Source organism: Mirounga leonina, unplaced genomic scaffold, assembly GCF_011800145.1.
Source record: "Mirounga leonina isolate KUSES-001 unplaced genomic scaffold, KU_Mleo_1.0 Mir_129, whole genome shotgun sequence".
Taxonomy (NCBI): Eukaryota; Metazoa; Chordata; class Mammalia; order Carnivora; family Phocidae; genus Mirounga; species Mirounga leonina.
Window position 1 is genome coordinate 14,550,941 of NW_023270323.1, and position 15,026 is coordinate 14,565,966.

Below are 15,026 nucleotides of genomic sequence, written 5' to 3' on the forward strand. Positions count from 1 at the left end.
AATGCACGATGCAACATTTTTTTCACATTTATTATTCTATGTGTTCCACATGCATCATTTTGCCCTGATGAAAATCTCACTCCCCAGTTTCCTTTGGTTCTCTTCCTACCCTTGAATCCATTTCATTTGTTGGGATGGGGCAAAGGGGAGGCAAAACCACTGGATAGGTTTATTGGGAAGTTTCAGAGAGAGCAAATATAAAAGCCCCAGGACCTTACTAGGCACTCAGCAAACTTGAGTGCTCTACCCCTTCTTTTCCTTGCCTCGTGGATTTAGATGCTTTGCAAGGTTCTGTCCGGGATCCGCTCTTTTCATACCTCCTGTTCTTCTTAGTGTCATCTACTCGTATGGCTTCAACTGCCTCCTAGATGTCAGGGAGGACTGTATTTCCAGTCTCCCCCTTACTACTGATGTTCTGAATGACTCTTCAGCTGCCTACTAACCAAGTCCATCTGGATGTCCCCTAGGCCTTCTCTACCCCACATGTCAAACAATATCACCACTTACTCAGTTGTTCAAGATGAGAAATCTAAGTATCAATGAGTATCCATGAGTCCTGACTTGACTAATCACACCCTTCTCCCTTCTCCTCACATCTAATCAGACACTGGCTTCTGTCACTTAAACTCCACTTGATACCCTCAGTGGATGATCTATTTTGCTTGTTGCTATTTCCCCAGTGCCTAGAACAATGCCCGATACCTACTAGATACCTACTCAAATCATTTATTGAATGAATCAATCTGTCCTCTTTGTCTTCACTGCCATGATCTCTTTGGAAAGTCAGGTGCATAGCTCCTGAACTAGTCTGCCTACCTCTAGTAACTCTAGCTCCTGTTACCTTCTTTCCAATCCATCTTATAGACTGCCTGCACAAGTTCAATGGTGAAGATTCTAAAAAAAGACCCCAAATTTTCCCTGGCCCCTCATAATATAGCCTCAGTTTACCTCTTTAGCCTATTCTCCTGTCACTTCTTCACTCTAAAAATTCCCTACCTTCACAAACTTCAACACACATACATTTTTTAAAATTTCAAATTCCAACTGTTCATTGAGGTAATAAGGCAAAATAGGAAAAAAAAGATGTGTTTTATGACTCAGGATGTGGTCTATCTTCGTGAATGTTCCATGTGAGATTAAGAAAAATAAATACTATGCTGTTGTTGGATGAAGTAGTCTATAGATGTCAATTAGATTCCATTGACTGATGGCGCCGATGAGTTCAACTATGTCCTTAGTGATTTTCTGCCTTTTGGATCTGTCAATTGCTAATAAGGGGGTGCTGAAGTCTCTAAATCTAACAATGGATTCATCTATTTGTCCTTGCTGTCTTATCAGTTTTTGCCTCATGTATTTTAATGCTCTGTTATTGATGCTCTGGTTTTGAGCATTTTATGATTCCATTTTCTCCCTTCTCTGTTAGCATATCAACTGTATATATATTTTAAATTTTTATAAGTTACCTTCCAGTTTGCAATGTACATTTACAACTAATCTAAGTCCATCTTTAAACACTATACTGTTTCATGGGTAGTAAGCAATCTTATAAAAGAATATTTCCAATTTCTGCCTCCCATCATTGCTGTCATTCATTTTATTTATCCATATGCTATAAACACTAAAAAATTGTTGCTATATTTTGAACAAAGTCATCTATTAGACCAATTAAAATTTTTTAAAAAGATTTTAATTTACCTTCATCTATTTGTTTTCCAGTGCATGTCCTTTATCCGAGTCTCTAACCCATGCCATTTCCTTCACTCTGAAGAACTTTTAGCACTTCTTGTAAGGCAGATCTCCGGCAAATTTCTTCAGTTTTTGCTGACTCTTCGTCTTTCACTTTTAAGGGATAATTTTGCTGGATAATATCCTCTGTTGGTGAGTTTTTTCTTTCAACATCTTAAATATCTACACTCTGTTCTTGCTTGCATGGTTTCTGATGAGAAATCCAGTATCATTCTCTTTCATGCTCCTTTACAGAAAAGGTGTTTTGGGGGCGCTTGGGTGGCACAGTCAGTTGAGTGACCAACTTTTGATTTTGGCTCAAGTCCTGATATCAGAGTTGTGAGATCAAGCCCTGCATCAGGCTCCGTGCTCAGCACAGAGTCTGCTTGGGACTCTCTCTCCCTCACCCTCTGCCCCTCTCACTTGTGCTCTCTCTCTAAAAACAGAACAAACCAGGGATGCCTGGTGGCTCAGTTGTTAAGCGTCTGCCTTCGGCTCAGGTCATGATCCCAGGGTCCTGGGATCGAGCCCCGCATCGGGCTCCCTGCTCCGCGGGAAGCCTGCTTCTCTCTCTCCCACTCCCTCTGCTTGTGTTCCCTCTCTCGCTGTGTCTCTCTCTGTCAAATAAATAAATAAAAATCTTTTTTTTAAAAAAAGGACAAAACAAAACAAAAAAAGGTAATTTTTCCCCTAGCTTTAAGACTTTTTGTCCTTGTTTTCTACAGTTTAAATATGATATGCTCAGGTGTAGATGTTTTTCGTATTTATCATACTTGCTCTTTTCTGCTTCCTGGACCTGTGGTTTGGTGTCCATCATTAATTTTGGAAAATAGCCATTATCATCACAAATCTCTCTTCTGTTCCTTTCTTCTCCTGGTATTTCCATTATACCTATGTTATAGCTTATATAATTGGCCCATAGTTGTTGGATAGTTTTTTTTTTTTTATTTGCATTTCAATTTGGGAAGTTTTTACCGACATATTTTCAAGCTCACTGATCTTTCTTCAGGTGTGTTCAGTCTGATGATTAGTCCATCAAAGGCATCTCCATTTCTGTTAGGGTGTTTTATTTCTAGCATTTCTTTTTAATTCTTAGAGTTTCCATCTCTCTACTTACATTACCCATCTGTTTTTGGATGTTGCCTATTTTCCACTAAAAACCCTTAGCAAATTAAGCACAGCTGCTTTAAATTCTTGGTCTGATTAGTTCAAACATCCCTGCCATACCCATCTGATTCTGATGCTGGATTTGTCTCTTCAAATTGTATTTTTCGGGACATCTGGGTGGCTCAGTCAGTTAAGCATCCGACTCTTGATTTCTGCTCAGGTCATGATCTCAGGTGTGTGAGATCGAACCCCGCATTGGGCTCTGTCTGCCCCGGGGAATGGAGCCTACTTAAGATTCTCTCTTTCCCTCTGCCCCTCACCATACCCTCTAAAACAATAACAACAAGAAAACAAATTGTTTTTGTTTTTATATTTGTTTGTTTGCTTTTTCATTATGCTTTGTAGGTTTTTTAAGTTGAAAGCCAGACATGATCTATCAGGTAAACAGGAACTGAGGAAATTAGGCTTTTAGTATAAGGTTTTATGTTAATCCAGGTAGGAGCTGGGCTGCATTTAATATTTGCTATAGTTGTGTAGACTTCAGTTTCCTCTTTTCCTTGTTTTTATTCTTCCCTGTTGTACTGTCTCCCTAAGAATACTTTCTTAAAGAGTGTGTCCTATCACTCTCAGTCAAATTCCGCTATTATGACACTGGAGTCCCATGTGATGTAAAGGATTTGGGAAGTATTGTATAATCTTATGATTCTAAATCTGTTTATACTTACCCTGAGTCCCTGGGCTGTGACCTTCAGAAGTGTTTCTTAGCGTTTTTTCTCCCCCCTCTTACGTGACACAAGAAGGCTCCAGGGGGCTAGAATGGTCTAACTGCTCTTGCCCCAGGATGGATGAGGTTCTGGTAATGTGGCTGGTTTTCCTTAGAGGGCAGGCCTTTGTCATGGAAGAAGATCCAGGTGTATTTCAAAATAGTTACTTTCCCTTCCCCTGTCCTGCCTGAAACACAGAGGATCCTGATCTCAATCCTGAGAACTTGATGGGGTTCCTGGGGATAAATCCTAGACAGCACAGAGCCTCCCCTGAGAGTGGGCCCTCAGGGGGTTTTAACTGTCAAGCTAGTTTACACTCAGCCTCCAGTAACTTGTCAAAGTTACCATTTCACTGTTCCTATCAGTTACTGCTCCAGAGCTTTTGCTCCCAGTAAGCTCGCTCAACTGCGAGTTTATCTGCCTATCTTTCCAGTTTTTGCGGTAGTTTGCCCTGTGACCTCAATTCTCTTGTAGAAATAAGAAAAGCCATCTATTTTCAGCCTGTTCAGCCTTTTTCTTATTGTGAGGATGGAGTAATGACTTCCAGGCCCTTCACATGTTGGAGCTGAAGCTGGAAGTTTTCTACAAACTTGTTTTTAGTCCTTTCCTGATTTTCTCTATCAAGCTGGCCTGAAATAACCCTCTCCGAGGAGCCTTCCCAGACCTGTCTCTAAGAAATGAAAAGCTCCTTCCTGTGCGCTCCAGTGCTTGGCGCAATTACAAGTATTCCGCTGCTGGCTACTGGCTCTGTGACTGACTGGCTGGAGAACCGCCGTCATGGCACAGCTTTGCGGTTCTAGCACGTGGTATAAATCAATGTCTAGTGAAATGAAAGGAAAAATGAACAAAACACTGTTCGCTAATTAAAAACCAAGAACTACTTTTATTTGGGTCACTTCTCCATTTATTAGAATTACCACGTTTGGAGAGGCACGAAGCACTTTAACATTTTACATGACTACAAAGTTATCACAAATCCCAAACCTTTTAGCCACGGCTATTTCACTTACTCCGTTTAAAGGAAAAGCTTTCAGAACATTTGAGTTAGCTTGAGACACAGAGACCCTGAATATATAGGAACTACATATTTTTAAATGCTTGCGCTTTCTGTTCTAACAATGTCTTCTTTAAATGGAATCCAGCATAAAAGGGATTGAAATATGTAAGGTCAGATGCAAATGCTTTGGAGAGACCGTGAAATTAATCTGTACAACACTGTAAAAGCTGTCGTGTGCACAGAGCCCTGCAAGCATTCACTGAGCCATTTGCGCTTCCATGGCTTGTGCTGTCCATTCTGGCGCTGTCTGACTAATCTTCTCCAACAGGTTATTCACTTGGAAACAAAGGGACTGGATCTGTTTGTCCCACGTTGGCAGGGCTTCCCGTGCTACACAAAAGAACAATGTACACAGCTGAACATTACTCCATATATTCATAGCAAGTGTGAGTTAAAAGATAAACACAGTAGTATTAATTTTTAAAAATCTATTCCAAAAATCTTGGCTAATAAAATTAAGCTAATTAAGGAAAGTACCCAAATTACTGGCACAAAGCACAAAGCCAAAAAACATATCCACACAGATCCATGTTATTATTCATGAAAACAAAATAAAACCAACCAAAGCACCTCAATCACAAAAGCCACCACAATAAAAGCGTCACTGAACCGATCGCATCACCAGTTTCTTGATTCATAAGACACTGCCACCTACTGGAGAAAGCAAATCTCTTTATATAGTCAAGGCTGTCTCTACTGGACTCTGAGGGATAAATATTTTAAACAAAAAAACAAAAAAACTCAACATGAAAACACCAGGATTTGTTCTGCATCAGCAATATGCAATTAGAAATGATAAACCTGAGGGAATATCCCATTCGAAACAGTACCCAAATTTACAAAAATGGGCACAGAAAAGAAAAACTAAAATAAAACAATTTTAAGAAAGGACATAAAATAATCTGAGTAGACACAAATGAGTCCCAGATGGAAAGATGCAATATCATAAAAAAAAAGTCCTTCCCTATTAATATATAAATTTTTAAAAAACTACAAAGATAATCCCCCTTCCTGTGTTGCTTTCTAAACAGGACAATATTTAAAGTTAACATGGAAGAACTGATGTTTGAGAACAGCCAACATGATTTTGAAAATTAAGAACAGTGGCAACACTGTAGTATTATCTCTACCGCAGAATAATGTACCACTTCCATGCCATGACACAAATGGAACCGGAAAGCACTATGTTAAGTGAGCGAAGTCAAAGGTCACATAGTGCATGACTGCATTTCCATGAAGTATCCAGAAGAGGTAAGTCCTAAAAAAATTCAGACAGCGGCTGGCAGGGGCTGGGAGAAGGAGGGATGAGGAGCAATTGCTTAACAGGCACAAGATTTCCTTTTGGGAAGATGAAAATGTTTTGGAACTAGGTAGAGTTAGTGGTTGCACCACACTGTGAACCTACTATAGGCCATTGAATTGCTCACTTTAAAATGGTTCATGTTATGTGAATTTCAACTCAATAAAAACATAGCAGTGGAGCGGTAGGAGATGCTTTTCCAACAGCAAAATTTACTATAAATTTGTTTATTATCATATTGTTACAGATCAGTGGAACTAAACAGATTACAGAAAGAGATCCAAACATGTATGTGGAACCTAAATATTTATCAAAGATCAGAAAGTATGTTTTACTTAATAAATAGTACTTGCAAATTAGCAATCCATCTTAAAAAAAAGATAAACTAGACCATACCTTAAAATTATACACAAAAATGAACTATAGACAGATTATATTTCTAAGCATGAATAAAAATATTAGAAGAAATTTTAGAAAAATATTAGTTTTACCACAAAGTGAATGAAACCTTTTTTTTTTTTTTTTTTTTTACAGATTTTATTTATTTATTTGACAGAGAGAGACACAGCGAGAGAGGGTTCACAAGCAGGCTTCCCGTGGAGCAGGGAGCCCGATGAGGGGCTCGATCCGAGAACCCTGGGATCATGACCTGAGCCGAAGGCAGACGCTTACCGACTGAGCCACCCAGGCGCCCTGAATGAGACCTTTTAAATCAATACAGGAAACTAAAAAGCCATAAAATTAAAAACTGACATATTTGGCTGCATAAGAATTTTAAAATGTGTTTATGGTATGCATTGCCTTACTTCAGAAACACAACTGACATGATTGAATAATTTGGTTTTTATTTGTTTTGTTTGCTTGCCTTATGAAAAGATCACAATCATTCTGGCTGTACTGTGGCAATTGGGCCAGATAGGAGCAATTGCAGACATGAGGGGGAAAAGCCCAGAAGGTGGAGGAGGTTTCAGAATAGGCTGGTGACAGTAAGAAATGAAGACAAGTATATGGGTTCCAGATGCACCTAGGAGATAAAACTGAAAGGATTCTGGGCAGCAAAGAAGAGGGGTCAAGGATAAGGAATGCTGGAGAAAGTGAACAATGCAGCTTTTGGCTGGCTGGCTGATTGGTGGGTTGTGGAAGGGAGACAGGGAGGGGAGATAATGAATTCAGTTTGGAATATGTTCATTCTGAGATGCTCAACAAACAAACAGGTGGAAAATACCTAATAGTCACTTAACACCACTGGGTCTAGGACTCAGAAGAGAATTATACACTAGAAAGGCAAATATAAGCATTGTCCGCATAGAGATGGCAACTGAATCAATGGGAACAGATGGAATTATCAAGGGGAACAGTAGAGTGAGGAGGAAAAGGCCTGGAGTTAGCCCTAAGCAATATTTATATTTAAAGGCACTACAGAATCTACAAAGATGACTGGAAGAATCACTGGAAAAGGAGGAGGGAAAGCAAGAGAATGGGGTGAAAGAGAGGAAGGAATCAAGATGGTGTGGGTGGCGGGGATAGTTCAAAAAGTCGTAAAGGATCAATGCTACTCAATATGCTGAAAAGTCAAAATGAGACCTGAAAGATAAAAAGATCTTTGTTAAAATGGGAGAGACCCAAGTATGTTTAAATATTGATGGAAAGAAGCCAACAGAGCAAGAAAGAATGAAAACAGACAAAATAACTGCTAGTTTCAAGTTCCTAAAAAATTGTTGAGAGGGAGGGACACCAGTCAGAGAAGGGATCCAAAGCACAAGGACAACTGGAAAGGGAGACAGAAACCACCTCCAGTATAACACAAAGGAAGAAAAAGATAATCACATGATATTTAAAATTCAGAAGTTTTATAAATCTGATCAAGAAGTTAATTTAATTTCATACTGATAGATTTTTTTTCTGTGAAACAGGAAACAAGGTTTGCTGCTGAGAGTGAAGGAGGAGAAAAGTCTGAGATTTAAGAAAAATGAAATCTGAAATACCCACTGCAGAGTAGAAAAAAAGGGTGGAGTAGAGAAATGTGTCAAGAATCCCAGGTACTGGGGCACCTGGGTGGCTTGTCATTAATCTGCCTTCGGCTCAGGTCATGATCCCAGGGTCCTGGAATCAAGCCCCACATTGTGCTCCCTGCTCAGCAGGAAGCCTGCTTCTCCCTCTCCCACTCCCCCTGCTTGTGTTCCCTCTATTGCTGTCTCTCTCTCTGTCAAATAAATAAATAAAAATCTTAAAAAAAAAAAAAAAGAATCCCAGGTACTGTTGAGAACACATGACCTTGAATTTGCGGTGGTTATCAATCTGTCTGGTGTTCTGACTCTTGTCCAACAATGTTAGCTACCCGAGTACAGGAATGAAAAAGATGGAGAATGGGTTCATTCCAGGTGAAGCTTTCCTAGACAGCCAGAAAAAAAAGTTAACAGGCAAGGCATCTAGGGCACCTAGGAAACAGTAATGAAAATAATGATCAGGGCGCCTGGGTGGCTCAGTCGGTTGAGTGACCAACTCCTGGTTTCAGCTCAGGTCATGATCTCAGGGTCCTGCGACTGAGCCCTGCTTTGGGCTCTGTGCTCAGCGTGGAGTCTGCTGGAGATTCTCTCTCTCTCCCTTTGCTCCTTCCCTGCTCACACAGTCTCTCTCTCTCTAAAATAAAAATTAGGGGCGCCTGGGTGGCTCAGATGGTTAAGCCTCTGCCTTCGGCCCAGGTCATGATCCCAGGGTCCTGGAATTGAGCCCCACATGGGGCTCCCTGACCTGCGGGGTGTCTGCTTCTCCCCCTCCTTCCTGCTCAAGCTCTCTCACTATCTCTGTCTCTCTCAAATAAATAAATAAAATATATTAAAAAAATAATAAAATAAAAATTAATAAAATCTTAAAAAAAAAAAGATACAATGAATCATGGATGCCAACCTGGATAGGAAGAGTGAAGACAAAAAAGGACTGGGCTGACTGGAAAAAAGTTAACGTTAATGGACCAGAGGCTCGAAAGTAGTCAGGGAGGAGCTGAAGTGGAACTTAACTGACACAAACTGCTAGAAAGACAGGGTAAAGGTTATGGTGAGAGTATTTCAAATTCAAATCTTACAAGTAGCATGGTTCCAGGTACAGCAAGGTCCAGGGTGGAAATGAGGTAGGAATAGGGGCTGAGGAGGAATAGGCTTGACGAGAGTCAAGAGATAGACTTATCTGTCTGCCTCCATGAGTTTAATGTGCTGCTGAAGAAATCCACTGGAATCTCTACATGCCTGATACATTGTATGTGGTGCTTGATGAGTAAGTGAATGAATTGGCATAACGATTCCAGTTTCAAATTTATCCACAGCATAAAAATGCTGCATTAAGTAGATCCATGAATGTAAGTTCATAAAAATTATTTTAAATTATTTCTTTGGGAAATAAGTTCATTCCAGTAGTAATACACTGGGTCAAAGGAAATTGTTCAACATGTCCTAATCATAAATATACAAGAGTTTCCTGCCATTTCATTATGATAGAAATAAGCAAAACCTCTTACTTTCAAAATGAACTATTCCATCAATCTGATCAATAAATCCATTCATACGTCCTTCTGTTATCATTTGTGATGCTATTTTTTCTGCCTGTAAAAAAAAAAAATCCAAAAAAACAATAAACTCTCATAGACTTTATCATATCTAACAGTTACTCACATATAAGAGAACTGAAATCTCTTGGTTTAGCTACCCACACACTTTCTGTATATGTTCATCTGCCATTCACCACAAGATCACTCTTGTAAATCTGCCTATTTTATCCCCCAGTTCTTCTGAGTATAATTGATTATTTTAATATACCCTGGGATCTGTTTTACTTGTGAGATTTTGGACAAGAACCTAGCACTCTTACCAATTTCTTCCTCTGCGTAAAATCAAACTAACAATTTTTCTTCTCACTGAGATCCACACTTGAAAAAAACCTAAACAAACTAGTTTTTCTTTTTATTTCATTTAAATTTACAGTGTTTATCACCTAAAAAATTCTTTAAGAAAATATTATTTTTGAAGAAAGTAGTATTTTGAAGGAGGAATGATGTTCAAATTTAAAAGGGAATTAAAAAGGGGTGCCTGGCTGCCTCAGCTGGTAAAGCCTGGGACTCTTGATCTTGGTGTTGTGAGTTCGAGCCCCACGCTGGGTGTAGAGATTACTTAAAAAAAAAAATCTTTTTTAAAAAGTAAATAGATAAATAAAAATTAAAAGGATTCTAAAGACAATTAAAGAGAGGGGCGCCTGGGTGGCTCAGTCGGTTAAGTGTCTACCTTCAGCTCAGGTCATGATCTTGGGGTCCTGGGATCAAGTCGCACATTGGGCTCCCTGCTCAGCAGGGAGCCAGCTTCTCCCTCTCACTCTCCCTCAGTGCTCTCCCTCTATTACTCTCTAAGATAAATAAATAAAATCTTAAAAAAAAAATAAAGACATTAAAGGGAACCAGAAGGTCCTCTACCTAGCTCCTAAAGACATGTTTCATGTTTACTATGTGCAAGCAAACTGGCTTATGACTTGGTCATTTTAGTAATTCTGACCATCTTCACAATAAATCCTAAACAGACTGTATTATATTATTAAATATATATTCACTTCCCTAAGTCTCAGTCTAAGAAGAAAGTATCTTTTAATGGAAACTTAAGTTTTGGTTCCCAAATTGTTCCATTTTCTGTACTGTGTATTGAATGTGTACAAGTAAAGGAACTATGTTAGGAAATTCTAAATTACAATTTCACCAACAGATAAAAGGGGATGTGAACCATTACTACATGACTTTAAGGTATGCAAGTTAGGTAAAAGTAGGTTGATTGCTTATTTTTACTCTTATCTAAAATTAAGAGAATGTTTTTTAAATGATAGCTGAAATACCCTCTAAAGACTACTGGTACTTTGTTGGTATTTGTACAGAGCCAACCAAACCCTTATCATGACTAAAAATGAAATTAATTTCATACTAACTCAGTCAAATTAAGATAAATCAAGCATAAAAGTTACCACAGAATAGCCTAGAGAATTATCAGTTACTCTTTCAAACAGATGAAATGTTTAACCTTTGAGTCAACGAGAACAGAAAAAGAAGTAAGGCATGTACCAAAATCTCAAGTTCATCAGAAGTCAGAAAACACTATGAAGTGGATTTAAAGACACTAAGCAAAGATTCTCACAAAACAGGTATCAAAACCTGGAACACCTCACTTTATCATAAAATATAGTTTAAGAAAAGCAAAGATCTAAGACAATTCCATCAGAGTACTACTTTAACATTCAAAGAATTTATTTCCATTTTCCTGAGGCTTTTTATGTATATTTTTTATTACAGTTGCCAATATCTATCAATTACATATTTTCTTACTACATCAATAGTCTATTAACTTCTTTTTTATATATTGGAAACAAGAAAATACCTTAGCTGCAGGGATCTCTAAAAGAGCTCCAAGTTCTTCAAAGGTAATATTATTATATAATTTGCTTGCAGACAACAAATTATGTTCAATAACAGCTCTGTCCAAGATGCTAGAACCTTAAATAAATATAAATAAGACAGTTAAAAGCTTGAAACTTGTTTTACACGTTTTTCTAAAAAAGATTTATTTATTTATTTGAGAGAGAGAGTGAGTGGGAGGGAGGGGCAGAGGGAGAATGAGAGAGAATCTCAGGCTGACTCCATGCTGAGCGGAGCCCCACATGGGGCTCAATCTCATAACCCTGATTGATCACGAACTGATCCAAAACCAAGAGTCAGACGCTCAACCGACTGCACCACTGAGGCGCCCCTTGTTTTACACTTTTAAAAGACTCATCTTTTTTTTTCTAAAAATTTCTTTTTTTTTTTAAACTTTTTTTTTTAAAGATATTTATTTATTTATTTATTTGAGAGAGAGAGAGAGAGAGAGTGAGAGAGAGCGCGCAAGAGGGGGTAGGGTTAGAGGGAGAACCAGACTCCCTGCCGAGCAGGGAGCCCGATGTGGGACTCGATCCCAGGACTCTGGGATCATGACCTGAGCCAAAGGCAGTCGCTTAACCAACTGAGCCACCCAGGCGCCCTTCTAAAAATTTCTACACATGTAACAACCCATAATCATTTTCTTTATTCCTTTTACCAAATTGTAAAAGTAAGGAAAATGCCTTATTTGGTAGAGTTTGAATAATATACAACTAAATACAAATAACATATTTAGAAAATAAGTGATTGGCAAGTAGCTACTAACAGGCTGAATGGATTTAACCTGTTAGGTTTGGGGTTCTACTTCCTTAGGGTAGCTATCAGATTCATTAACTTTACTCTTCTTGCTATTAGCACAAACTTTTATTAGCAAGAAGCAGCAAAACCACCATGCAACCTGTTCTGCCAGCTTGACAAAGTCAATACGTATACAGCTCAGTAGAAATACCTCTCTCCTTTTTTGGGCATTCCATAAGCACCTCACTGTGAGGCAAAGATGAGAAATGTCTAGAAGGTAGGGCCAGCTAACCACGAGAGATCAGGTATAGCACCCTCCCTTAAGTGAAGTAACATAAGGCCTGACGAAGTGCTGGACATAAGGCCCCATTCTGAAGGTGTCTGACTGCTAGGCTCATCCAATTCTTTCTTTCTTTCTTTCTTTTTTTTAATTTCCAGTTTCATGGAGATATAATTGACATAGTATTGTTGTTGTTCTTAATTTCAATGATTTTTTTCAAGTTTTCATTGAAATTCCAGTTAGTTAACATACAGTGTTACATTAGTTTAGGTATAGAATCTAGTGATTCATCACTTATATCCACTTATATCCAAAACCCAGTGCTCATCACAAGTGCCTTCCTTAATACCCATCACCCACTTAACCAATCCCCCTGCCCCCTCCCCTCTAGTAACCTTGTTTGTTCTCTATAGTTAACAGTCTGTTTTCTGGTTCACCTCCTTTTCTGCCTATTTTCATCTGTTTTGTTTCTTAAATTTCACATATGAGTGAAATCATATAGTATTTGTCTTTCTCTAACTGACTTATTTCACTTAGCATAATACACTCTAGCTCCATCCATGTCGTTGCAAATGGCAAGATTTCATTCTTTTTTATAAGGCTGAATAATATTCCGGTGTGTGTGTGTGTGTGTACACACACACCTCTTCTTTATCCATTCATCAGTCATGCACATGGGGCTTTTCCATGATTTGGCTATTGTTGACAATGCTGCTACAACCATCAAGGTACACATATCTCTTTGAATCAGTATTTTTGTATCCTTTGGGTAAATACCTAGAAGGGCAAATGCTATATCGTAGGTTAGTTCTATTTTCAACTTTTTGAGGAACCTCCATACTGTTTTCCGAGTGGCTGCACCAGCTTGCATTCCCACCAACAGTGTAGGAGGGTTCCCCTTTCTCTGCATCCTCACCAACACCTATTGTTTCCTGTGTTGTTAATTTTAGCCATTCTGACAGGTGTGAGGTGATATCTCCTTGTAGTTTTGATCTGTATTGCCCTGATGATGAGTGATGTTGAGCATCTTTTCATGTGTCTGTCAGCCATCTGTATGTCTTCTTTGGAAAAATGTCTATTCATGTCTTCTGCCCATTTTTTAACTGAACTGTTTGTTTTTTGGGTGCTGAATTTTAGAAGTTCTTTATATATTTTGATTAACCCTTTATCAGACATCACATATAATATTGTATTAGTTTAAGATGTACCACATAATGATTTGATAATACATATACATTGTAAAATGATTACCACAATAAGTCTAACTAATATCCATCACCTCACATGGTTAAAAGTTTTTTTTCTTGTGGTGAGAACTTTTAAGAAACTTAAAAGTTTCTTAAGTTTCTTAAGTTTTCTTAAGTTTACTCTTAGCAACTTTCAAATATAAAAACCTAAATAAATGGGAAAATAGGAAGACTTAATATTGCTAAGATGGCAATAGTCCCCAAGTTGATCTATGGACTAAGGGTAATCCCTATCAGAATTCCAGCTGGATTCTTTTTTTTTTCTTTTTTAAAGATTTTATTTATTTGAGACAGAGAGAGAGAGCACAAGCCAGGGGGAGAGGCAGAGGGAGAAGCAGACTCCTGGCTGAGCAGGGAGCCTGACACAGGGCTCAATCCCAGGACCCTGAGACCCCATGATATGAGCCAAAGGCAGATGCCCAACCAATTGAGCCACCCAGGCGCCCCTCCAGCTGGATTCTTGGCAGAAACTGACAAACTGATTTTAAAATTCATTCTACTGGGACTCAGAGGAGCCAAAACAATCTTGAGGGGGGGAAAAAAAATTGGAGGACTCACACATCCCAATTTCAAAACTTGCTATAAAGATAGAGCAACCAAGACAGTGTGGTACTGGCATAAGAACAGGAATATAAAATAATGGAATAGAACTGAGACTCCAGAAATAAACTCTTACATTTACGGTCAACTGATTATCAACAAGGGTACCAAGATAATTCAATGGGGAACTTACAGTCTCTTCAACAAATGGTGATAGGACAATTGGATATCCGCATGCAAAGAATAGAAGCGGACCTTTATCTTACACCATATACAAAAAAATGAACTCAAAATGAATCAAATGTCTACATGTAAGAGCTACAATTATAAAACTTACAGAAGAAAACAGAGCAAATCTTCATGACCCTGGATGAGGCAATGGTTTCTTAGATATGACACTGAAAGTAGAGGCAACAAAAAAGAGAAACACTGGACTTAATCAAAATTAAAAACTTAAATGTTTCAAAGGATACCATCAAAAAAGTGAAGAAACAACACACAAAATGGGAGAAAATATTTGCAAATCATCTGATAATGATCAGGTCTAGAATATATAAAGAATTCCTACAATTCAGTAGTAAAAAGACAACCCAATTTAAAAATCAAAAAGGATCTGAACAGACTTTTCTCTAAATATACACAAATAGCCAGTAAGTACATGAAAAGCTGTTCAGGGAAATGCAAATCAAAATGATGAGATACCACTTCATACACACTAGGATGTCTAAATCAGAAAGATCATAAACGTGACAGCAAATATGGAGAAATTAGAACCCGCACACACAGCTGGCAGGAGTGTAAAAAGGAGCAGCTGCTTTTGAAAACAGT

General features: G+C 38.4%; 1 protein-coding gene across 3 annotated transcripts in view; it reads right to left on the reverse strand.

The window, feature by feature from the left end:
* Positions 1–4,459: 4,459 nt before the first annotated feature.
* Positions 4,460–15,026, reverse strand: part of COPS4 (COP9 signalosome subunit 4) — a 39,709-nt gene continuing 29,142 nt past the window's right edge. For 2 of the 3 annotated variants that reach the window (XM_035004633.1, XM_035004634.1), the window contains exons 8-10: positions 11,356–11,471; positions 9,465–9,549; positions 4,460–4,983 (exon numbers count right to left, since the gene is read on the reverse strand). In XM_035004633.1, coding sequence (XP_034860524.1) covers positions 4,850–4,983; positions 9,465–9,549; positions 11,356–11,471 — 335 coding nt within the window. In that variant the 3' untranslated portion in view covers positions 4,460–4,849. The remainder of the gene's footprint in view (positions 4,984–9,464; positions 9,550–11,355; positions 11,472–15,026) is intronic. The other variant, XM_035004635.1, reaches the window with a different exon arrangement.